This window comes from Anopheles nili, chromosome 3 (assembly GCF_943737925.1).
Source record: "Anopheles nili chromosome 3, idAnoNiliSN_F5_01, whole genome shotgun sequence".
NCBI lineage: Eukaryota > Metazoa > Arthropoda > Insecta > Diptera > Culicidae > Anopheles > Anopheles nili.
Window position 1 is genome coordinate 47,966,516 of NC_071292.1, and position 24,099 is coordinate 47,990,614.

At 49.1% G+C, this 24,099-nt stretch overlaps 1 protein-coding gene across 1 annotated transcript in view; it reads left to right on the forward strand.

Moving 5' to 3' along the window:
• Positions 1-24,099, forward strand: part of LOC128727144 (protein grainyhead) — a 127,903-nt gene that overhangs the window by 74,293 nt on the left and 29,511 nt on the right. The window contains exons 3-7 of the mRNA XM_053821017.1: positions 381-479; positions 12,434-12,538; positions 13,901-14,013; positions 14,108-14,635; positions 19,815-19,977. Coding sequence (XP_053676992.1) covers positions 381-479; positions 12,434-12,538; positions 13,901-14,013; positions 14,108-14,635; positions 19,815-19,977 — 1,008 coding nt within the window. The remainder of the gene's footprint in view (positions 1-380; positions 480-12,433; positions 12,539-13,900; positions 14,014-14,107; positions 14,636-19,814; positions 19,978-24,099) is intronic.

The window sequence follows — 24,099 nt, forward strand, 5'->3', positions numbered from 1 at the left end:
GAATGTAACAAACGCGAAAACATCTTTATTCCGACTCGAGCTAGTTCTAATAACCGAAACGTTTGAATTGAACGGAACTCACTTTTGCGTCTGCAATTGAGTGCCCCTCGGCAAGCGAAGAACTCACAACGGCACAGTTTTGCTGTAGGTACGCGCGAAAAAGTGGGCGTGTTTATGGTTGCGCACGTGCGAGAGAAAGAGCAAGTACGAATGAGTTGTGATTTTACTGCGCTCGCTCACACGTGACGGAATCGTAAACAGGCGTTACATTCCGTTACTTCGAACGTTTCCCGCGCAATCCGTGACACAAAATTAAGCTATTATGAGATGCATTTAGAGGAAATTAAAGTCTTTTTTATCAAATTTGTGCACTCTAACAGGACTTGCTGCTCGGTGCTCATCCATCATCGCAGGCGTTAAATGTTAAACGCGAACCGGAAGACCTCCGTAAGGAGCCGAAAAACCCACGGAATCAAAAGGTAAGAGAAGCGTTTTAGTAACGTATTCATTCAACTTTATTTGCTGCTGATTTTTGAGGTAGGCTATCATTCGTTACGGTTTTAATCGAGGCGTTCTCCTCGTCCTAAGTCCTTGAAACATGAGTACCCTTGTGAGTTCTGAGTAGCTTCGGCTGGCTGTTCGAGTTGCGACGTATTTTCGAGCAGTCCTACTAAATAAAAGAAGCTAAAAAAGTGAAATTCAAGTCCTCGTACATATGAGCACAATATTTTAAAATTCATCAGCTTCAGCCTCGTTGCAGAATCTCGAAAGTATTTAGCTTGTTCGTGACGGGAAAGAGCATTGCATAACCTTATTTTACTCTCCAATACGCCAATCAGTTGCTCCACGGGCCACCTTCACAAAATTGACGAAACCAGTGCGGTCAAACACGCGCGTAGCGAACGTATCCTTTGCGCGAAAAAGCTTCCACTTTCAATTTGCCGATAATTTAATTCGCCCTGACAGCTGACAAAAGCCGCATATTTCTTGCCTGCTCGCCTTTCCAGCGTGTGCGTGCGTGCGTGTGTTTCCTACCGAGCGCGCCCGCTTTCCATATTTGGGCATGCCGAAACGCAAACGAAAGCGCCACTGCACCCGATCCTTACCGCGGGCGCTAGGGCGTTTACATATGATTACGGGCCCTCGGTTTTGGCACCAGACGGGGCGAAGTCTTTATCTTTTACACCACGCAATCAATCTACCGATCGCGCAAAATTCTACGCCCGTACCGTGCGTTTTACCCTCCCGTGCGTGGCGCTTCCTTGCGGCGAATTGAGCGATCCTTTTTGGTGATCCGTGTCGTGCGTGCGGGCAGGGAAAACATCGGTAGCAGCAACTTTCGCCCCCAGGGCATTCGAGGCTGGCCACCGATAAGTGTGTGGCCCTGCGAGCCCGAAAAAGCTCTCTCGTTTCGTTGATCGTTTTCGGTCTTTCTGTGCCCCATGCGCGGGCTCTACTTTGAGGCGATTTATTTTTTATTTTTTAGTTTTTTTTTTGCCCCCGCACTTCCTTCCCTGCTGTTTCACCACCTTTTCGGTTGCTTTTACTCCCCCTCACTTTTTCGTGGGGACATCCTGATGGTTGGAGAGCGGGCGCCATTCTCAACATCGGAACACTTTCGCTTCCTTTCCATTTTGTCACGTTTTCCATCTCCCCATTCACCACTTGTTTGTTCGGGCAGGACATTTTTAGGCGCTCGCGAAAGGATGCGACAAACGAAAGGTTGCGTTTGCAGTTGAGTGCTTGTGAATCCTTTTTTATATTGTGCTTTTCAAATGTATCGTTATCTTCTTCCCCCTTGAAGTGCCTTAACCCTCCATCAAATCCTGTCCCATGTGTATCCTTCGGAACGCGTTTCGCCAGTCTCGCACTCCTTTCAAATCGAAAGTACCCACAGGTGAAAGCACCCCTGCACGCGTAACGCTCCCTTTTTCCGATCGGGAGGGAATAATATTTCCATATTGATCCAATTGTTTTGTGCGCTCGGTGGTGCCTTTCCCAGTTTCGACCCGGTGTGCCTTTCGCTGGCCACTTTGCTGTGCTCGCTGCAAAAGGCACCGCGAAAGGGTTTGGCCCTTTTTTTTGGCTTTGCGAAATGCACTGCAATGCGTTCCTGCCAGCAGGGAACGGTGCAACCGAAGTGCAGTTGATGCAAAAAGAAAATAGAAGGGGAAAATGCCCAGACCCGTCTGTCAACCGGTCGCCGTTGTGCCAATTGTTTGCGGGCACAATTCACGGCACAATTGGACCGATTAGAATGCGGTAATCGATCGTTGTGACATTTGGTTGCGATTATTTGTTCCCGAACCCGGGGAGATCGAACATGGTTCCAGACAAGTGCAGACTCGTGTGATGTCACGGGTTAGAGGTTAAGAAAGGGCGCGTGTGTGTGTGCGTGTTTTTCTGCAACAAAGACCTATTTTGTTGGTCGTGTTTTTGGCCTCGTTCGTGAAGAGTGTCATTTTGTGATACCGGAACATCGTAAATGTCACCAGATCGCTTCCGAGAACGCTCGCTAGTGTGGAATGGAAAACGTTTGCTTAACTAAAAACAAAAAAAAAGCAGCCATGACGCACACGGCTGGCCTGCACGTTTCCGTTCGCACTCGGAACACATTTTGGGTTGTCTTCAGACTCCACCAGAGGATGTGTTTTTTCTTTCTTTCTTCTTCTGTCTGCCCTATCTGCCCCACACGCTGCCGAGGAGCTGAGCATAGATGTTGGAGCGAACCATTAAAATGTTTCCCCCCGGGGTCGACATCTAAATCAAAGGTGGTTTTCGCGTTTTATGACCGCGCATAATTCTGCGATTATTCTGCGCACCGAAAAGAAACGCCACGACAGGCGACAAACAAAAAAAAATCGGTGACGAAGCGAACGATCCTCACCTGGTGCGGTCTCGGCTGTGGTTCTAACAATCAAACATTAAACGACACTAACGCCGCCAGCGAGCCACATTTTTATGGCCCATTCGGTGCGCTATTGCCCTGTGGCTGGCCTTCCTGGCTTGGCTCGTGAAGGAAACCTGCGTTTTGGTTCTGCCACGGTTCGTTCCCCGAAGTCGTTCCTGGACGTTGCGGGATTTCTTACGAACGAAAGAGCTCTATTTTAACGCGGTAGCCACTCGATAAATGGAAGGAAGGACGAACTGCAGCGATGGCGTGTCGTTTTGAAGAAAAGCACGACCTCAAAATGACAATGTCCCAATTTTGCAGTGGACTCAATTTTCGCACATCCTTTTGCTTTGGATGTAAAATTGAAGGTAACCAATCGACACACACTGCATTCTGCATCCATCGAGCCCTGATGCGATGCTTTTTATCGCTTCTCGAATATGCACCAAATGTTACCAGCTTACGGGGACCGCTCCGTTCGTGCGCGACCGAAAGGATACGGAACAAATTGAAGCAACGCACGCACGCCCGAAAACCTCCGCCACAAGGACGACAGCATCCTGGCCGGCGACAACTCACCCCAAAAAAAAAAAACGGGTCCCTTCGAAGCAACGCGCACACGCGAGCGAGAGCGCGACAAAGGAAAAGCCGTCGTCATTGCGTGCGACAGAGACGGCTTGCGTGGTTGCGCATCGTGCGTACTTGCGCATATCCTCCGGTCGCCTTTACGCACTTCTTACCGGTTTTCCTTGCGAGCGTGCGCGCGCGGCGTCTTCGCCGGCCGCCGTTTGTCGTTATCTTTCTGCCCTGTTCTCTGTCTCTTTCTCGCTCTCTCCATGCACCGTGCAGGCCCTTCTCTCGTTCTCTTCTTCTCACTCTACCGCCGGAGTCCCTTCTCGCTCTTCTTCCTTTTTCGTTTCGCACACCGTTTCGTGCGACTTTTCTTTTCTTTCCTCGTTCGTTTCCCCGTGGCTCAACGTGGTGGTGTCCCTTTCGGACGCGTTCCATCGCACGGCTGCGATCACTCTCTCTCTCTCTCTCTCTCCCTCTCGCTCGCTAGCGCTCCCTTCGCACGCACCGTGCAACTGGGGTGTCGTCGAGGACGGACACTTCATCAGCGCACTCTGATTACACCGGGCCCGAGGAGCAGGATTTTAGTCTATCAAAAGACGTTGACGCATCGAGATCGAGCCGCGCGTGTGCGTTTTCTTTCCCGAGATCAACAAAGTGCCTCGCGAGTGCCCGCGCGCGCGATCGTGAGTGCGTGTAAGTGTGTGTGTACGTGCGTGCGTGCGTGCGTGAGCCGTGTTTCGAGTTGTCCTTGTGGCGAACGAACCCACCGGGTTTGGTGCAACGCAAGCGCCTTGAACGTGGTGAAGCGATAAGGAAACGTTGCTTTGAAAGAAATCCCCAGTTGACTGGCCTCGTGAATGAAGACGTGATTGTTTAGTGACCAAAGCGGCTGCTGTGCTGCTCCTTAACACCTGTTCGCTAAAGTGATCGTCACTCTTTAGTTTTCGGTCAATTTGGTTTATTTTATTTCGTCAATCCAAATCCCTTAAAAACCCAACGCGACTGGTGAGTTTCTTCGTACGCGTGTTTCGCAGCGATCCTGTCAGTTTTTACGTCTGCGTGTCTGGCTCGATAATCGTGAAATGATGGAACGCAAGCGTTGCTTTCGAAGCGGAATGTTATACGAAAGAGCAAAAATTATCCCACATCCTGTCGAGGGTGAAAATGTGTCGTTTAAAACCACTCAAGAGAAGCGCCAACCGTTTGCAGACGTGTCGTTAACAAACCACAAAAATGACGCTTCAGAAGTCGTTCTCGATGACAAATGTGTCCCCTGCGCGAGTTGAAGACCCTTAGTCAGGTTTGCGGGCTTTCGGTAACAAAACCGCTGGAATGCGCGCTACGTGCACCGCGGCCAAAGTAAAAGGACAAACCACCGTGCCCTGCAGCCAGCACGGAAGACTGGCCCAAAAACTGCCGCAGCTTCACGTGCTGCCGTTTGCTGCCGAGTGGACAGTAATTTATTTTAAATATGACAGTTTAAGGCAAAATTTGCGCCCTAGAAGCGCAACACACGAAATAAAAAAAAGAACCCCTTTTACACACGTACTTCTCAAACTGCGAGGGAATGATCCTGGGTCCGGTCTTTCGGGTGGATCGATAATTTACTGCTTTTACGTGCCGTGCGTTTTGGGTCGGCTGAAGCTTTTTACGAGGGTATTTTTTTTTTGCAACTCCGAGGGCATCATCTCCGGCAGCATTCTGGTGCGTTTTGTTGTGTGCGATCGAAGCGATCGTGAACGTGGCGATCGTGTCCGTGCCGTGTGCGTTCGTCCTTTCGATAGGTCGCCTGTGATGGCCTCCGAAAGGGTTTCAGTTTCGAGCGCGCCGATAATTATGCCTTAATGTGGCGCACCGTTCGGTCCGCACTTTGCGTGCCAGGCGCTGGCCCTTTTTGCAATCGTGCGAAAATGAAAAACAATAAAAAAAGGAGCGACATACCGACTCGTCGTTGCGTGTCGGCGCCCGCTCGAAGGCGGCGGTGCGTGATGGTGCGTATTATTGGATGCGCTATCGCGGGTTCCTACCAGCATCGAATTTATGCTGTTATCGCTGGTTTGCTGCCAGGAGCCAGGAGACAAAAGTGCAAGATGATCCCAGCGCAGCTATTGTACGATACCAGCACGGGTGCGCTGTCTATGAGTGTCTCGAAAAAGGTTCATAAAACCGTCTCGGTTACCAAAATGGAACGGCAAGAATCGCAACGTATTAGCATGACGCCGTGCCGTAATTAAGCCAGCAACAAAAGCCCCAATTTGCCTGCCATTTATACGCCAACGGGGGCGACAGTCATTAGCAGTATAATGAGTCCGTTTCATTTCCGCCTGATGGACGCTTCCGATCGAGGCTTTAAAATGTGGCTTCGCTTATCAGCACGGCACCGCGGAAAGGAAATGGCTCACCTCGCACAATCACCTAGCGCTTCGGGGCAAAAATGGGCACCTTCGCGTGAGCTACATGTTCGTTCGCACGAGTTCCTTAATTTGATAGCAGCCTTTCAAAGCCTTCCGCATGGCAGTGTGGTTTTTTTTTTTAATTATTTCGCAGCCTTTCCGGCGGGGCGGAATCGTTTCGAGCTCAAACGTGTGCGTGATAACAAAAGAAACAAAAACACGTAAAAACAGCATAAGCCTCGCTGGTGTCACAAGCACCAGGTCGGGCATAACAAATGACAATTTATCGAGTTATTATCGGGTAGCATAAATTAGCCGCACATCTTCCGTGCCCACCCGTAACCCGGCGGTCTCTCATCCCACTAGCCGGGAGGTCGTGATAGTGTTTGTTTTTGAATTGGTGGAGTTGTTGTATTTTAGCTAGTTTTTTTTCTTCTTCTCACCATCACATTCCTTCCCGCCTCACGACATAATGCCTCGCGTTCGTTCATTCCCAAGTCCTCGTCCCCGTGAGCCGGGAAATGGATGGCCAGAGAGTGCAAAGCACAAAATAAAAAAAAACGACACCATCGCAACGGACCGATGCGCCAAAAGTGCTCCGTGCTGGTGCTAATTTATGAGCGGGTACCGTGCGGGTGCGGTATCACCGAATGCTGCCAGCTATTAGTAGATTTATCATTAATTAGCGGCAAAGAATGAGGTAATGTTTGTACAGCCCGAAGAACGGCCGCTCCCACGACCCCGAGCCGCGTGTTTTCTTCTCTCGATCGCAGCGCCTTGGCTGCTCAAAAAAAAAACAACCAAAAAACGAAGTGACAATGGAGTGTGGAGAAAACAATGTCACCCACTCGACGGTGAGGTTCCTTTTCCTTATTTCTGTTTTATTTTTTTTTGCCGACCTCACATTGTCCCTGCTGCAGCAGCTTCCGCTAATTGCACACCCGGGATGGGAGCACCATTTCCAATCAGAGTGATGATGGTGATGAAAATAGGAAGATAACCCGCGGGCACGGCCTTGCCCCTTTCCAATGCTAGGGCTCGCGAGCGATCGCGGTATTCGAAATCGGCTCGCACGGCCGCCGGACGGATGGACGCGCGGGAAGGTGCTAGAAAATTATGCAGATTCGCCCCCGGTGGGACAACCGGCACCGTCAAGCCACGGCATAACCTAATCTAGCGCATAAATATTCATAATGCGCTTCGTCCCCTTCTCCTTCGCCCGGGTGTACCACCGTGGCGCATCGGCGATCGATTGCGATCGCGATCGGACGGGGTAATACGAAGCCGACAGAAATCTCAGCCTTTGCGTCTGTGAAATCTGATTAAAAATTAAATGAGCTACCAATCCGCTCGCCGCTCGATCCCTCTCGTGCGCTCGATCGTTATATTACTAGCCGCATCGGCATTAGTCGAATAGGCCGGCACTATCGGGCTCATCGGGCCGTTTCGAGACGTTTTTTTTTACCAGCCGCGATCATCATCACCGGTAAAGGGGCGAACATTTCATTCCAATTCCGATCCGTTCGCACCGGCCAGAGTGGCCGTTGTTTGTCCCCAAATTCTCTCGAAGGGGGTTCGTCGCTTGACGCGGCGTTGGAGTCTTTCGTGTTACTCTCGTGTTTGTGTACGCGTGCTTTTGCTCTTTCTCTCCCTCTCTCTCTCTCTCTCTCTTTCCCTCTCTCCTTTACCCGTGCCAATCGCGGATGGGCGATAAATAAAATCCAAATTTATTGAGTATAATTAAGAATCGAAGGTAATAATTTCGGTGCAGATAGTGCGAGCGAGCGAGCCTCCGGTGTACGTGTGTAGCCGCTGTTTGTGTGCGAGTGAAGCGGGATCACAGCCAAAACAACCGAAAACTCCCCTTGCGGCAGGTGATCGGCACCCTCAAATCTCACCCCATGCCATGCGAAGGAGTTGGTTAATTAATTCCTCTTCACAAATTATTAGACTTTCAGTCGGTACATTCGGTGAAATGCGACGTGCGTTCCCAACCAAACACCACGGAAAAGAGGAATCTTTATTCCACGCGGTGCGTTGATGGCGGGCCAATGCGCGCATTTATTTTTCCCCCCAGCCGACTGAAAGGCAATCAAAACGCGAGCGTGAGAGCGTCGATTTGTGTTTTTTGGCGTGACGAAAATTCGCGCCAAATCCCGCTCCAGTTTGATGGCGATCGGTCCCAATTGGGTGCGTCCGGTATTGCAGTTTTCGGATCCGGCTTCGCCTTTCGCTAGCGAAACCGTTCACGGGGACACTTTCGGGCATCCAGCGCAGTGCGCCGATAATCGTCTTCGAATTCATAATTAATTTGCCACGGCGCGGACAAAAGGGAACGAAGCGAGAGCAGAATTCATCGAAATCAAACTCACACGCATCGTTTCACATCTTTGTTTCTTTTACATCAAAGAAGCGGTCGCAAAAACACAGCACGATTCGGGGCTGGGACGTTTGCAAAAAATTTAAAAAAATATACAGTGCATTTGTGGCGCTTGGTCCCGATTGCACCAGATGGGTGTCGTAAAATGGGTTGCAATTAAAAAATATTAAATGTGAAAATGCACTTAACTTTTACGGGCTCTTAGGTACGCCCGTTTCGTGTGATTGGCTGGAACGAATAGTGCGCGCTTCGTCGAATGGTTTAATACACCTTTAGAGGCTGGATGAGAGAATGAGGCATATTAAGGAAACAAAAACCAAGGCAAAAAAAACATAATTCCGCGCCCAACCAAGCTTCTTTTTATTTCCCCCGCCATGCACGCGAATGCACTTGCAAATGGGTTCGCCCATAAAAAAATCGGCCCCTCGTGAACGAACGTGGCCAGGGGTGAGTGAACGCACCGAAAAAGGACGAGAGGGCGGATAAAATCCTTCGGTTTCGGTTTTGAAAGTTGCCCCAAAACAATCCACCCGACAAACCGTCTTGCCGCAGGATCGCCTCTGAGGCCTGGCGTCGCACTTTCACTACTCCCGCGCGAAACAAATGATTATTTAGTTCGTTTTACAACGCCCGTAACCGTGCATCGTAAAATGCTAATCCTTCTGCTGCTGCTGCTGCTGCAAAGACGCGGTTCGATTGTGGCCCGGAACCACGAACGACCTATTTAGATGATCGGGTGTTTTACCTCTTTTTAATCCAACGCCTTCCATATAAAGGTTTTTATCGGTAGAATATCGATTGTAGAGGACGCGTTTTTGGATCGAAATAAAATTCACTTTGCAGCGTGAAAGCGCCACTAAGGTGCAACAAAATCCCTGTGCCAGCGTCGTGTCATTTTTGTGCCGTCTGGTCAGAAAATGCACCGCAAAGTGAGTGGTAAAAGCGGAACCTAAACCACAAAACGGACAACCGAAAAAAAAACGTCACCTGATACGCACCCGATCGGAATCAATCGATCGGTTCACGAGAAGCTCGCTCAGCAGCTACCGGAATAACTTTATATGTGCTTATTTAAATTGCATAAATCATGCACCAGCTACCATGTTGCGATGGTGCAGGATGATGTTGTTGTTTTTTACGTCAAGATCATTACTATCTCTTGGCGATTCCTTTCGAATTCTTTTGACCCATCGCCCGAGACGCACATTCGGTTGCACCGCTTGCATTAATGCCTTTCTTGCGGTTCATTATCGCTTGGCTCAATTTCTTCATTTTCGGGCTGGGGTTTTAATTCTCCTGCTTCCGTACTGGGAAGCAATATGTATATAATGCTCACTGTACCTCGAATTCCGACCGACAGCCTAACGAGCTCGCCAAACAGACATCTCCGTCGTGGGTAGGGCTGCCAAAACAGAATTCCGATCGCATCACGTGGAACAAGCTACAGAAATCCGTCCGCTCGTTCAACCATTTATGCGGTCTCATAAATTAACGACAAACGACTCATTCACTGACAGCGCGTATCAATCGCGTTTTGCGCTAATGTGATCCATTTTTTTTTTCTCTCGATTTGTTTGTTTTATTTTACGTTCTCTATACGGGGTTCATTTAGCTGGGTTTTTTCGCCTACGGTGTTTCTTAGGATGTCCTTCGACGAGAGCCGCCCCAAGTGTTCGGTTCGTTTGGCGAATGAATTTTTGGCAGCGCAGCGTATTCGTCGAGTCTAAACATCAACGTAAACACGCGCACAACCACGGAATCAGGAACCAGTTTTGAGAGGGCGAAAATCACGTCTGAAAGGACCTAGTGGAATAGAATCATAACGCTGGCTGCGTAACAGTAGCCGATTCCGTCAACGGCCCTCTCATAACTCTTGCGGTTGGTCAAAATGAACGATTTCTTGTGCTCATTCATCGTAAAACCGATCACGCTATGGGGTAATTCTTAGCACAATCAATCCTCCTGCTAGCGTGAGCACCATTTTTAAGGTCCAATATGTTGGAGAGCTTTAGAGCCTCCGTCTCTAGCGAGCAAATGAAAACAAATCAATCATCCGTGCATGTTAAAACCGCGCGAGAGCAAGCGAAGAAGAAAATGGAATGAACCATCATTAGCTGGGCGGAAATTGAATTTTGACAGTTGTCATTTTGATTAGAATCGGACGAGGATTGGATTTTTGTTTTCTTGTACTGTTCGAACACACAAATTCTGCTCTCCGCCTCGTCCGTTTAATTTCGTTCTCCGTGCGTTCGTGTAGCGCTTGATTTGTTTTGCTTCGCTTTCAACCTTTCATCTGCCCCGTGCCGATAAGACCGACGTCTGGAAATGGGAAACCAAAATCAATCAAACAGAAACAAACGTTCGGCTGGAGGTTCTGTTGCGTTTCTCCGTCGATATCCCCCGAGGGGCAAACGCACGACGCGCGTTTTAATCAAACGATCTTCCGAAAACGGTCCGAAACACTATCGGAACCATCTCGACACCGGGGGGCTGTTAGTTTAAAATGTTTAAATAAATATTAAGGAAGAAAAAACAATAGTTCCATTCTCACTGTGACTCGCAGCCAGACTCACCGCTCAGCGAAGAAGGTTATCTAGGCGCTCAGTCATCAGTGCAAGGAGCCGAAAATGATTCAATCTCAGCTTCCTAATGATTCGACGACACATTTCCGTCCGAATCATGCGAGACCCCGGTCGGTGGCCTTCAAAGTGCGGCTCGTGAAAATGCACAATTCCTACTCTCGGGCTTCGATTCCGATTGGGTGCTCCACTTGAAATGTGAATATCATCCACACAAACATCCTTCTGAGGAAGCGAACGATTTATCTCACAAACCCGCCCGGGGAGCCGTTGGCATTAGAAGTGATCTTTTTTTTTCTTTTGTTCCCGTCACCCCATCTATGAGCAAGAGATTTGCTCGCTTTTCGCCATTACGCCACACGAAATCTCCCGCGAGCGGTGGCCTGGCTAGCATTCGGTAGCGACAGCACGCTGATCAATCATTTTAATTTTTATTCCATTTTGATTTTTTGCTACGCGAACAAGTCCGCCGGCCGTCGTTTCATAATCGCGAATTTTGATGTAGAGGCGAGCATGCGTGCTAAGCAAACACTAGACGAGACACAGAGAAAAAAACAGTGTCGATAAACATAATATATAATATTTCAAAAATGATAGTTATCCTATATTAAGCCGCTTTGCGTAATAAAGCACATTCAGGACCGAAATGAATTGCACCATTCATCAAAGCAAGCACTAAGGAATGGATTGGGTTTTGGTTTTAATTACTCTAATCTTGTAAGGCAATGTAAAACACGACCGATTCGATCTGTACCAAGCCTAACAAGTAAATGCGCAAACCGCAAGCAAAGCATCGTCATCAATAACTTCATCTGCAACCGTCAGCGCCATGGTCATGCGCTTAATTAATCCACCTTGGCGATCTTCCCGCTCGGTGCCGTATACATTCCAGCTGAAACTTCCATTAATTTGTAGCTTCCATCATTTCACGATCGTTCGAAGTCCGACACGGGACCCAACCTACCCACAAGCGCGACTGTGATTCTATCTCGCGCCTCCCGATCCTTTCTGCGCGTTCCCTCTATGCAGTGATAAAGGTGTCGTGTGAAAGCTTCATTCAATAGTCCTCGGTGCATCGCGTCTTTCGGTGCTTCGCGCTGTGGTAACAAATTGCAGCAAAACGATCGCAGCCGCGCAGACGGTGCGACGATCGAATCCTTGCTGGCGCCACGCCGAACGCATTAAATTCTATCCGCCCTTAAGCCTGTGTCGTCCGGCCCTAAGGGTTTCTTCGTTTTCGTTCCTTTTCCCGCTAAAATGCGCCCTGTCGGATGGCCGTAAGATTTATGTTTTCTTGAATGACGCTTTTAACAAGACCCCCACCGCATGCGGGTTCGTCGCTTATCGATCGCTCAATTCTTTCGTCGCCCAAGTCCCTCGGGGCGACGGTTACCGTTCAATTAAAATTCAATTTATCGAGTCAGCGCCGCCTGTTGGTAGGACCCCGAATTAGAGAGTCGCTCTGGTGTTTTGTGAAGGATCGCAAGAAATGTGCCCCATTTAAAACAGCTTCCCTTTCTCGCCACGACATCCTCGTGTCTCACTATTGTTCGACATTTTGTCCTCCTTTCTTTATTGGCACCAAACAAAAACACCGCACCCTCGCCGGCGACAGGTTTCGTCGCCCTCGCAGCATATTACAGAACCTCCACCCAGCCCTGGAAGTCCTTCAACGGAAACCATGTATGCTGCCCCCGGCAGCACGCAGATCTACCTGCAGGTAAGCCATCGGTTAGGGTCACGTTTTACTATCGGCCGCAATAACGTCCCCCCGGCGTTGCGTGGCGATCAGGCTCGTTCACTTGGTGCGCCTTTTCGGAAACATCGAACCGTGATGAAGGATTTCGGAATCGCTAAGTGAACTGGAATGAAGCGAACAACAACATTACCATCCAAATAGCAAAATGCCAACGATTGTGCCCAACGGCCCCGTTGGCTGTGATTGGATTTTATCTGTTTCGAGCAGCGCGGCCTTCCTGCTTGCGGCGCTGCACCATGCGACGGAATTATGAGTGAGGACTTAATCGCCTTTGCCACCGGGCGTAATCCTAGCCCTTTTTTTTGGGGGTCTCCTCAACCGTACCGAAAGCCGATCGATTCCCCGATCGTCTAAATAGGGACGAATAAATAATACTATCTCTCCCATATCGCGTATATTAGATGCTTTTTTGTTAGGTTTTTTTTCCACCGTGCGACTCAACTCTCCAGGTCTCTGGACGCGGGTGAAGCGCGCCCCAAATGTGCACCACCACGTCTCGCATCCCTGTTCTCTTCATCCATCAAGCGAGCCGAAAATTAGCATATTTACATAAAAACAAATCCCTCCTCTCCGATCTCTCTCTGGCGACCTCGCTTCATTCGCACCGGATTCCACCGCGATGCAGACGCGATCAACAACTGTCGTGTCCGATCAACTAAGCGAGCGATCAGACGGACGAATCGAAACCCGAAAGAGGGTGGAAAAGGCACACTCGCACGCTAGAAATCCGTCAATCGATCGAACCGAATCGGCACGGACATTTGACGTTTATATTTCGTTCGCTTTTTTTGATGGGTTGACAGCCGGCCCCTAACCGACTGTGGGAGCCGACCCGGTTGCAGGAAACCCGAACGGGAGAGTAAAATGTAAAAATTCAACCGTTCGAGCATTTGTTTTTTTTTATAAGCTCTCCATCGGCACAGGTGGAATCCGGCCGGTGTTCACGCAACACCGTTTCAGGCTCGGTTGTGTTGGCCCCAACGGCAGGCCCGCAGAGGATGACAGGTTTATCAAACAGCAAACGCCCGCTTTCCAAGCCTGGGTGGGGCTACGAGGCTCTCGGGAAAGCGGGGCGGTTTTGGTGATTTTCACTTTTGTCAGCGCAAAAGCCGATCCCGTAAGCGGACCGCAATTAGAAAGGTGTTGAGCAGTTAACTAAAGGGAAGCACTGGGAAGCGTTTATATCACCGATCAACTAATATCAACCGAACGAATGATGCTACTACTCAGTAGTCGAAAAAGTTTCATATTTTTCCAGCGACCCTTAACGGGTTTAGATGTTGAGAATTTTCATTAAATTATTTTTAATCCATTTATTCACAGGGTCCTTCCCATCAAAACAGTTCAGCAGCGACCGGCAGTTCCAATGTGAACACGAATTCACCCAGTCCCAGCTCTTACGCGCAATATGACATGTATCCGCCGAACAGACTTGGGTAAGTCGTCGATCAGAAGGATGAATTTTACATGCAGAAATGATTCCTGATATTAATATGGCATTTTCGTCCTGGTGTTTTGCTCCACTTTCAGCCCTGCGGGGTCAACGTTCATCACAGAGCCGTACACATACCGCGAGTATTTCGACAACCAGGGATATGCACCGGCCCGGACCATCTATGGGACGGCAGCCGATTCCGACGGTCCACAGCCGGCCACGACCTACGAGGGTCGTTTCACCAAGACCGGCTCGATCTACACCAAGACGATCACCTCGGCTGGTTTGACGGTGGATCTGCCCAGTCCCGACTCGGGTATTGGTGCGGATGCGATCACACCGCGCGATCAGAACAATGTCCAGCAGCAGTTTGACTACGCGGAACCATGCCAGGCACCGATTGGTATGGTCGATCCGAACGCTGCCGGTCACATACCGGCCTGTGTCGCCAGTTTGCAACGTAACTTGGCCATCAACGGGAGTCAACCGAGTCCGACTACGTCGTTGGGTGGATCTTCGACGGCCGTGGCTGCGGCAGCAGGTGCAGCGGCAGCTCCTCGATCCCGTCCTTGGCACGATTTTGGCCGCCAGAATGATGCTGACAAAGTTCAGATACCAAAAATGTAAGTACAACACTTCTGCTGCATAGGGGAGGCGATAAAACATCGTAGAAGCACGGAATAGCGAATGTTGTAAAGTGGTTTTTGACAGATGCTGTAAAGCATTTGGTAAAAAATAGTAACAAATACTAAAAAGGCGCCATCTTGCGGGAAATTGGGGTAATTTTTGACATTTTGTGCTAAACGTTAATCTCTCCAAACAGAACAGATTAAATTGATTTGAACGCTTTATTATTTTCTTTTTACAAACGTAATCTTTCTTTTTAAAACGTATAACGTTTTAAAGCGTAATACGTGAAAATGTACGAAATTTTGGTTTCCTCACCTGCATATAAAAATCATTCAAAATACCCACATCAGCAGGATCAACTATCATACCTGATAGCTGCTAGTTTACAAAATTGGTGCTTTAAACCCATAACTGTGCAACGAATTAAAAGAAAGCCAACAACGCACCATAACGAGGCAGCGAGCCATCGAGAAAAATATTAATAATGTTAACATAGCGAACCCCCGCGAACTCGACTACGCGACTACGATCGCACCGCGGTGAGAAACGATCGCACTAATGACGGCCATTCGAGACCCACCAAGCCCACGGTTTGCCGACCCCACGGGTGCATTGTGTGCATTGTGCGGTGATTAATTCGATATCGTTAGTACATCTTGCATCACTCGGCCCAGCCCGAGCAGCCGCTGAAAGGCTCCTAATGAGGTGTGATTCTAGCCAATGACTTCACCCATTAACCGGGCATATTTCAATTACACTCCCACCGATTGCAAACCAGCGCCACCCCCTGGGCTAGGGTCAGTTCCTGTGGGGGGTTGCGTAATGTTGCGTTTTTTTTTTCGTCCCCCCTCGGGCATCATTTGCACGCGATCCGGGCCACCCTCGTCCTGGGAAAACGGACAGATCATGCCCCGTGTTATATGCTCATCATAATTAGAGCCACCGGTGGGGGCATCATAATTTTTGCTCTTCCCATCGCCACAGTGCCCACCGAAGGGTTGTGTTAATTTTTTCCATTTTCCAGCACCCTGTGCGGTTCATTCATGCGCGCGCGGATGCATCCGTTCAATCAAAACGCCATCAGACGCGGATCGTGCAGCGCTCATTCCGTACCCGGGCGAATGGCACTCTACCAGCGTTCATTGAAGCAAGAACGAAACCATCTCACTGCACCGTGATTACATTTGCGAGTGATCGTGCACCAAGGATGCGCCAGAACCTCGCGTTGATAGATTAACCGGAATGGGTTTGCGGGATCGCGCGCCGTTGGGTGAGAATTATTTCCCGCCAAACCCTCGGCCGGTGTACGCGGGCTTTAATTGTTCTTCCTTTTTGTCCTTCGCTTCGGAAAGCGCTCCGTTTTCCACTTGCCGGGATGATTACGGAATCGGTCGGAATCGGGCACTCGTAACGCAATTTCTACGCCTTCGGTTATCCTCCCGAGTTCGGTGGAAGGCTCTCGAAAGGGCACCCGAGCCCCGGTCGGTTTGCTAATTGAAATTTAATCTCCCGGGCAAACCGACCACCGCCTTCCGATCCGTAGGCTACGGCGCTCAGTCTTGAATGGGTTTGCTTTTCCGCGTCTGACGACGCCCCGAAAAATCGGAACGTTGACAGAAACGAACCGGCGGGAACGCCACCGGGCGGGCCGGGTTAATTTAATTGCATTTTAATTGCATTACCAGCGCCGGCGGTGCAGGCGCCTTTCGGAATTGGGTTTCTATTTTCTCCCGATCGTCCGACGCGCAGCCACAGTGAATTGGCACGAGTACCGAGCTGGCGCTTTGATTTCATTTTAATAACCTATCATCTAACAACGCCCCGCGGGGACATCACTTCGGTATGGGAATTGAATCGAATCTCAAAGCCCTTCGATCGAATCGAATCCCTGTTTTAGAACTGCTGCACTAAAATAGTAGTTGTGTATTTGGTGGCTTCGGAACCTATCCCCACGGAGGGTCGATGGGTTCACTCGAAACGAGCGCAAGGATAATGATATTCGGCAGCACGCTGATGAGCTTCCCGAGCAAACGAATGGAGAGGAAAAAAAAACGACCTGGAAAAGCAACAAAAATACAAACCATCCCGAATTAAATGCGACCATTCTGGACGGCTCGTCCGTTTCCCACGGCCTCGGAGCATCGCGATGTCGAAAAGAAGGACATGCGCGTGGTATGTGGCAGCTTATTTGTTTTCCATCTGGCTGGACACATCCGCTGAGGGAGGTTTTTTTTGTTGTATTTTCATACATCATTTTTCTTTTCCCTTCGCCATCGCTTCGCCTTATCAAATCGATGGCGCGACGCAAATATCCAATTTGCAATGCACTTTCTTCCGCGGCCATGCGCCCCGAAGATCCGGCCCATTCGCCCATCCGTGGTGGGGAACAGAGACACGCAGAATGGACAGAAGAAAAAAAAAACATAACGCGAGCACGCCATCGTCGTGGGCATAAAATAAACATAACGATAATCATAATCTTTATTATAACGACGAATTTATGTATGTGCATACATGCATTTTTATGTCCGGGTTTGTGCGACCGCTCGGACCGACGCGCGAGGCCACCACCGGTGCTTGTGGCCCGGTACAGGACGCATTTTAGCTTTCCTTCGTTAGGCGGACGATGCCCGCCGCGTCATAAATGTATGAAATGGTACGCGAATCATCGCACGGGCTTGAGTCGGTTCGGAGCCTGCTCGATCGGTTGCGGTCCTCGTTGGAAGGACGATAATTGGGCATCATAGATCAATTATTTTATGTTTCGGTTCAATCCCACCCGTGCACAAACGCGACCGAATGAGGTTCGGTGATGAGATTTTTCCTCGTGCCGTTGTTGTTGTTGTTGTTGTTGTTGTCGTTTGTTCTCGAGCCATCCGAGTGCTTTTTCCACCGTTCAGTGGTCGCCACGTGAAGGTGAGCGAATTTCACTAAGAAAACTGACAAACTTTGTGCAGTCAAGGCGGCTAAGAGGACCGTTGGGCAGATGATTTGTGCCACGGCGATGTCATTTCGAATAGGGTTACATTTGTTTGTTTGGTTTTTTTTTCACATTTCCTTTCGCTTCCCGGTGCAGCATCGAGAAAGGAATTAAATTACCTACGAGTACGATTGGGATGATTTATTCCGAGCGCGAGTAGAAGCTGAAATGGAGAATGCAAATGGTAAATAGCGAATCGTCCCTCGCACATGTCGAACTGACGATAGCGTAAGGGTTTTTGTAACGTTTTGACACGGAAAGATATGAGCTTTGTAAGGAAGTTACATACCTGTAAGGGTATACATTTTTGCAAATGCATTTCGATCACTTTATATCACAGCTCAAGAATGGCTCTATGCTAAGTGGTTTTGTTAATCAATTTTAATGATAACAACCAGTGATTTACAGCTTTCATCATCTCTTCACGTCATTCGTTTCCAGCTTTCTCGCTAAATTAGCAAGAAATCTCGATCGAACAAAATTATCGAAACGCGCTCACAACCTGTCATCGAAAAGGCATTCCCAAGCCCATCGCGACAGACAGATAAAGTAAAGGCGCAACAACAACAAAAAAAAATCAGTCACACAATTAAACCGATCTGTTTGCCCAACCCATAAAACCGATTAATACTGACAGCTGTTGGTCGCACAAATGGCGCTCCATTTAAGAAAAAATTCCAACCCCATCGGGCTCGCCGGGGCAAATGCATTCAACCGAAGGAAACCCAACCCAACCGAGGAAAGGGGCCGCGGACAATCACGGGTTGCGATTCCAATTCGCGACTTCGATTATCGATCAATTAGTCGCAACCGTTAACCGCCGGCAGTGCTACAATTATCTCCTTAAGCGCACTTACGACACGACGGCTGGACGATCGCTTAAAAGCCGGCCCATCCCAGCTGGCTCCTAAGAAGGAGGCCTCGCCGCCCGGTGAAGATAACACACTGTATCAATGGAGTGGAGAATCGCGAGCGAAAAAAAAAGACAACCGCGCACTAGATGCGACATCCAGCTTGGACGTCTTTGGAATGGGTAAAAAAAAAATCGTCCCCTACTTGCAGCTCGCCGCTATTATGATTTTTCTGGTGCACACATTGTGATGCACCGAGCGACCGGCATCGCGAACGTGGAAAATGGGCAGTGGAAAAACGCACTCATTTCCACTTGTGTGAGCCACTTTTCCGCGAATGCGCATAGCGGGCTTAGCAGTGTGTGGTGCTAGAAGCCAACAAAAAACGCTACCACGGGTGGAGCAAGACGTTTGCTCTTGATAGACAGATGAAAAACAAAAAAAAAACCACAAACCAGGCAAAAATGGAGGCCGTGCCGGGTCGACAGCTGGCGCGCAGTTTTCCAGCGGCCATTGCCGAGGGGATAATTTATGGTGACACTCATGCACTCATGCGCTGCTCAGCCGATTAAGGAATTTTCGATATAATTTCTATCCCAACCGTGCGCCGACGAGCCGTGCCCGGTGGTGGCCTTGGGAAAGGAAAATGGAGTGCCAAAGGCAGATGCACCGTGCGCTTCGCGATGCGGACCTCGATTGTGTGTTTTAGAAATTTCTAATTGTCTCCTGAATGCAAACGTGTGGACCCACCGAGGGAAACGGGTTTTTTGTCGCTTTATTTTGTTGCGCCAAGCCGCGAGAAAGAAAAAGCCATTCGGATAAAAATCTTCACCGCGGCGATTGTGCGATGCTGCAGCTGGTGCAGCAATTTAGCTGAGCCTGTCGAGGAGCGGGGTTATCCGAATGCAACACCATTGCACCAGATGCACCTGGCGCTGCAACTGCACCGGGACAACGCGTCGAGATATGCGCGATAGTGGGCTTCCATTTTTTTTTCTCTCCACATTTCAATTCCCCATTTGCCCAACAGCTCGCATGATCGAGCGCGCCTTGTACGTATTTGGCGATAGCATTCCAAGCGCACCACGATTGGCTCGCGGGATGGCAAGAAAACAGTAAAAGTTTCAATTATGTTGTTTCGAAAATCTTTCCATCACCGGTTGGGAAAATAGTGAGGGGGATGATATTTGATTCGGCTCGGGTTTCCTGTCTGTGCGCTAATTGAAATCTCGCGCGTTCGCTGAGCACCGGTGGCGATAATTATCTGCGCCACATTCGGAAGCCGATTCGTTTGGGTTCGATTTTTTGATACATGCTTCTTTCTGTCTCCCATTTTTGCAGATACACCGACGTTGGTTTCAAGTACTATCTGGAAAGCCCGATCAGCTCGTCCCAGCGCCGGGAGGACGATCGGATAACGTACATCAACAAGGGACAGTTTTACGGTATCACGCTCGAGTACGTGCACGATCCGGACAAGCCGCTCAAGAATCAAACCGTCAAGGTAAGTTCAATCCCTTATCGGAGCCAGTCAACGATACGCACCGGCTTTACCCCTTTTTTTTGCGTACGATTTCGGGGTTGCGAAAAGCTCGCTTTCATCGCACCCCTTCAAATGGCACCGTGCTGATTCACATTGTTGTTGAGTTTTACCTTCAATTCGCCCGCTCCCTCTGCGATATCCGAGGGCAGATCGTTTAAATGTGCTGATGGGTGACTCACAAATCGGCACGGAAGCATTTTAAAAGCCAAAGGATTACTTTCCAATCGAAGGCCGATCGATCATTTCGAAGGGATCGTTCACGTGACTCACCCTGATGAATTGGTTCGACTGCTCGGGGAAGAGAAAAAGAACCCTCGAACAGTAAAAGGATTTCCATTCGTTTGCTTTTGTTAACGCATTTCTCGGAGCAATCCTTTCAAGCAGAATGTTTATTTATCTTTCAGCCTAATAATTTTCTCTCCTCGGAAGATTATCCATCATCGAAGGCTGCACCGTTTGTGCCATTTTTGTGTGTGAATAATTTTCATAAACAAACAAACCCATTTTTTGCCATTTCTCATTCAAAGGATCCATAACGCTCCCGGCGGCTATCCGTTGGCACTGGGTTCGTTTCGCAAACCGGTTCGCGCGGGACGTTTTCGGGTTCGCGGCCGTTTTTCGTTTGCGGCCCAATTCTTGTTCTGATTTTTATTCAAATCTCGTGATGCTCCCAAAATCGGAACCGGGGCAGCCCGTAAATCTCGTTTTTTTTTTCGTTTTTCTTCCCATTTAATGGGCGGTCGCGGTCTGGGACTCGGATTGCCGGTCGGAAACGAAACGGGCAGCGATAAAAAAAAAGCTTAAAAAGAATCCTCGCAAAACAGGTGTCCAGTTTGCCTTGACCTTACCGCCTCCCGAACCTGTCGGAAGCGAACCAGTTCCGATCCAGATTCCGAGTCACGTGCGGCTCTCCTTCGGTCAGTTGTGAAGATTACCGGCTAGGCGCCACCAGTTTTCCAGCGCGTTTGTGAATTACGCCACTTGCCGTGCGTCGGGGAAGGATCGACACGATTTTCATTCATGATCGGATGAGTCTTTTGTGATTTTAGTAAAGGTGCAGAGTCGATTCGAATGGACATAATTTTGATCTGTTCAAATGTAATTGATGATGTGTCTTAAATAAATGACACTTTTTCTCATCGATTTTTGAAAGATTTTTTCGCTATGAGGAAAAAACTCACATAATTCAAACAACAACCACACGCAAGATAAATGATCTCTGGCGCCATCGGGACCAGAAAAAAAATATTATAAGTGAACAAAATTAAAACAGTTCGCTTCTCACAGGCATGATTTTGATTGCATTATAGCATAATTTATGGCACCTTTCAGCTCCGCGTAACTCGAAGCCAAGCTACGGCAAACGGTAGTTGTGTGTGATTTTTTTCTCCCTCCTTCCGATCATCCTGTTCCGTTGTCTGCCCCGCTCCGTACGTTTCCATAATGCTTCAATTGCTCGGAACGACCGAAGCTCGGTGTCATTTTACTGCATTCTGATGCAGCCGAAAATTTGCATACGCCGGCGGGCACGGTTGACGAGCAGACGAGATGCACCGAGCTCTGCTGGTTGCAGGGGTTGCGAGAGCGAAAGGGGTAAAAAAACACAACCCCTTCTTTCCCAACGATGGGGAAGATCCAAAGGGGTGACAACAATAAAGCCAAAAAAAGAGGAATCCGATGAGCAAACACTTCTGCGCCGGCCATGTGGAAAAGATGCTCCAGTGCAGATAACGCCCGGGGATCTTCCGTCGACGAAAGTCGAAGATAATGAAGGCGATGAGATGCAAAAGCGGCAAGGAGAATGAAACGAACCGATTCGACGAAACACGAGAAAAAAAAAGCGTAAGAAAATCAGTCGAGAACGACGCTCCGAACCATATCCGATGACGAGCGTTACTGATCATTATCCTGCACCGTTATGTGGCGCGCTCGTTCCATTCAATCGCGTATCCTTTTTCCTGGCGCCTCAAGGAGACTTGGAGAGAGAAAAAAAACACAAATGCCTCCGAACATCGCGGGAAGGCACGCCGTTCGGTGCGAAAAATGTCTAACCAACCATCACGATGCGACGACGATAGCATCGATTCGATCCTGTCTGCTCCTGCCTGTTAGTGTGTGTGTGCGTGTGCGTGCCCTTTTCCATGCCCTTTTCTTTCTTCCGATCGTGCCGATTCCTTCCGTGTTGCGACTTTTCCCAAGCCAGCTCGGCCCTGTGCCTTGTGCCGCACTTCGCTTGTTGATATCCTTGCCTCCTGGCGCACCCGGCGCGAACCGGTAATTATTCATTTTTACAATAAAAATATTTAAATTTACGGTCGTACGGTCGGCCCTCCCCGTCGGCAACTCGGGTCGGCTCACGGAGCTGATGATGGGTTGATTTGTTTGATTGTTCCGTGGCTGATTTCGGTAGCGAAATTTGCTTTCTGGTGGATATGTTTACTTACGCTTACGCATTCATGGCGCGTCTGCGCGAACGGTTGCACCCGAGGCCACATTTAGGGTGGAGCCTACGGTTTTTTTTTTCTCGCATCTTCTAGGAGACGCCGTAAAGAGGCCATAAAGGGCACACACGCAAAAAAAAAACCTGAACCATCCCAGCATTAGATGAGGCACTGGGAAAGGCACTGAATGTGGCACGTTAACAAGAACCGAACAGCAGGCACATATTCTTGCACTCGCCGTGTTAGCGGAGGCGATTTGCAGTTTTATTAGATTCGCGCCACCTGCACCGCCATCGCATCGGGCTCCACTAACGCCGCGGCGGCTCGAGTGGCTTTTAATTGCCGCACGAAAATGGAACTCGCTTCTCTCGCCAACCGGAAAGGGCTCATCCCAGTCCCGGCCGAGGCCAGGTTTTTCCGGTTTTCCTAATGAACCGTGCGCGCGTGGTCCAGCCCATCGAGTCGATTGTTTTCGTGCCATTTTCCGTGCCTTCCTCTGATATCCGGTTTTGGCGTGCGCGTAAGTGCCATTTGCTCGAAACAAAAAAACCGTTGCCCGTCGATGGATGGGCGGTGAGTGTTCACGTTCGTTTGCTGAAGAGCTTATTACGGAAGAGCAACAAATATGTGCACTCTCGCAACGGTCGTTGATTATGAAAACATCGATCGTTGGGTGTTGGGTAGTGTTGCTTGAGGATCCTCAAATCATGTGAAAAAAAAAAATGAACCCAAGCCAGCCATTGCACTTGGAACCACTTTTCTCGTTATGAAGGTCTCGGTTAACGGAGGTGAAAGAATTTCACCCAACCATTAGTCAATCCCGAGTCCCTTCGCCCATTCCAATTCGCCATTAATGAGGTGCAAATCATGGCTATCCTTACCGGAGATGGGAAGAAAAATACCCAAAAGCTTAACGCAAGAATTCAAATTACGCTCCACGCCGTTTTGTGAAATAAAATAAAATACCTTCACATGCACAGATGCACACACGCCAATGCAGCGGAAAAAAATGTAAATTCCACCCATCTCACGGGAAGACCCTTGAACCAGCTTCCCTGCAACATGGGGATTTTGATTTGATTTGTTTCGTTCCATTCAGCAGCATTATTAATTGGCTACAATACGTTACCCGCTTGTGCACACACACACACACCTGCCACCTTCGCCTCCCCGTCCTGTGGAGGATCCCACAGCGCGCGCAGGAGACAAGTTTTTAGGCTAATAAAACATAAAAATATTACCGGAGCTACATTTTTCAACCGTCATCCGGGCGAGCGACCGTACGGTATCGGTTACCCTTCGGAAAGGCAGCACGGTGAGGGAATAGAAAATGGGAAAGCGTACATCCGCGTGCAAAGCGGGGAAACACACAGCAAAGTAAGAAAACCCCCTGCGCAACGACGCATCAAGCACCATAGCGCTATAGCGTCGTGGTCAGCACCGGACGAACCGCGCAAAAGCGACACATCGTCCGTGCGACGGATAAGGCAAGAGGGCCCAAGGGGTCGACGAGCGGAGGCGCAGAATGACAGGGAAGGGATAGAGCAAAAAGTGCTGGCTTGCGATGCGTGCGCCCTCCGCTAACTGTAAACCCCACATAGCAGGAAACATAGTGCAATTTTAATTAAGATTTATATCTAAA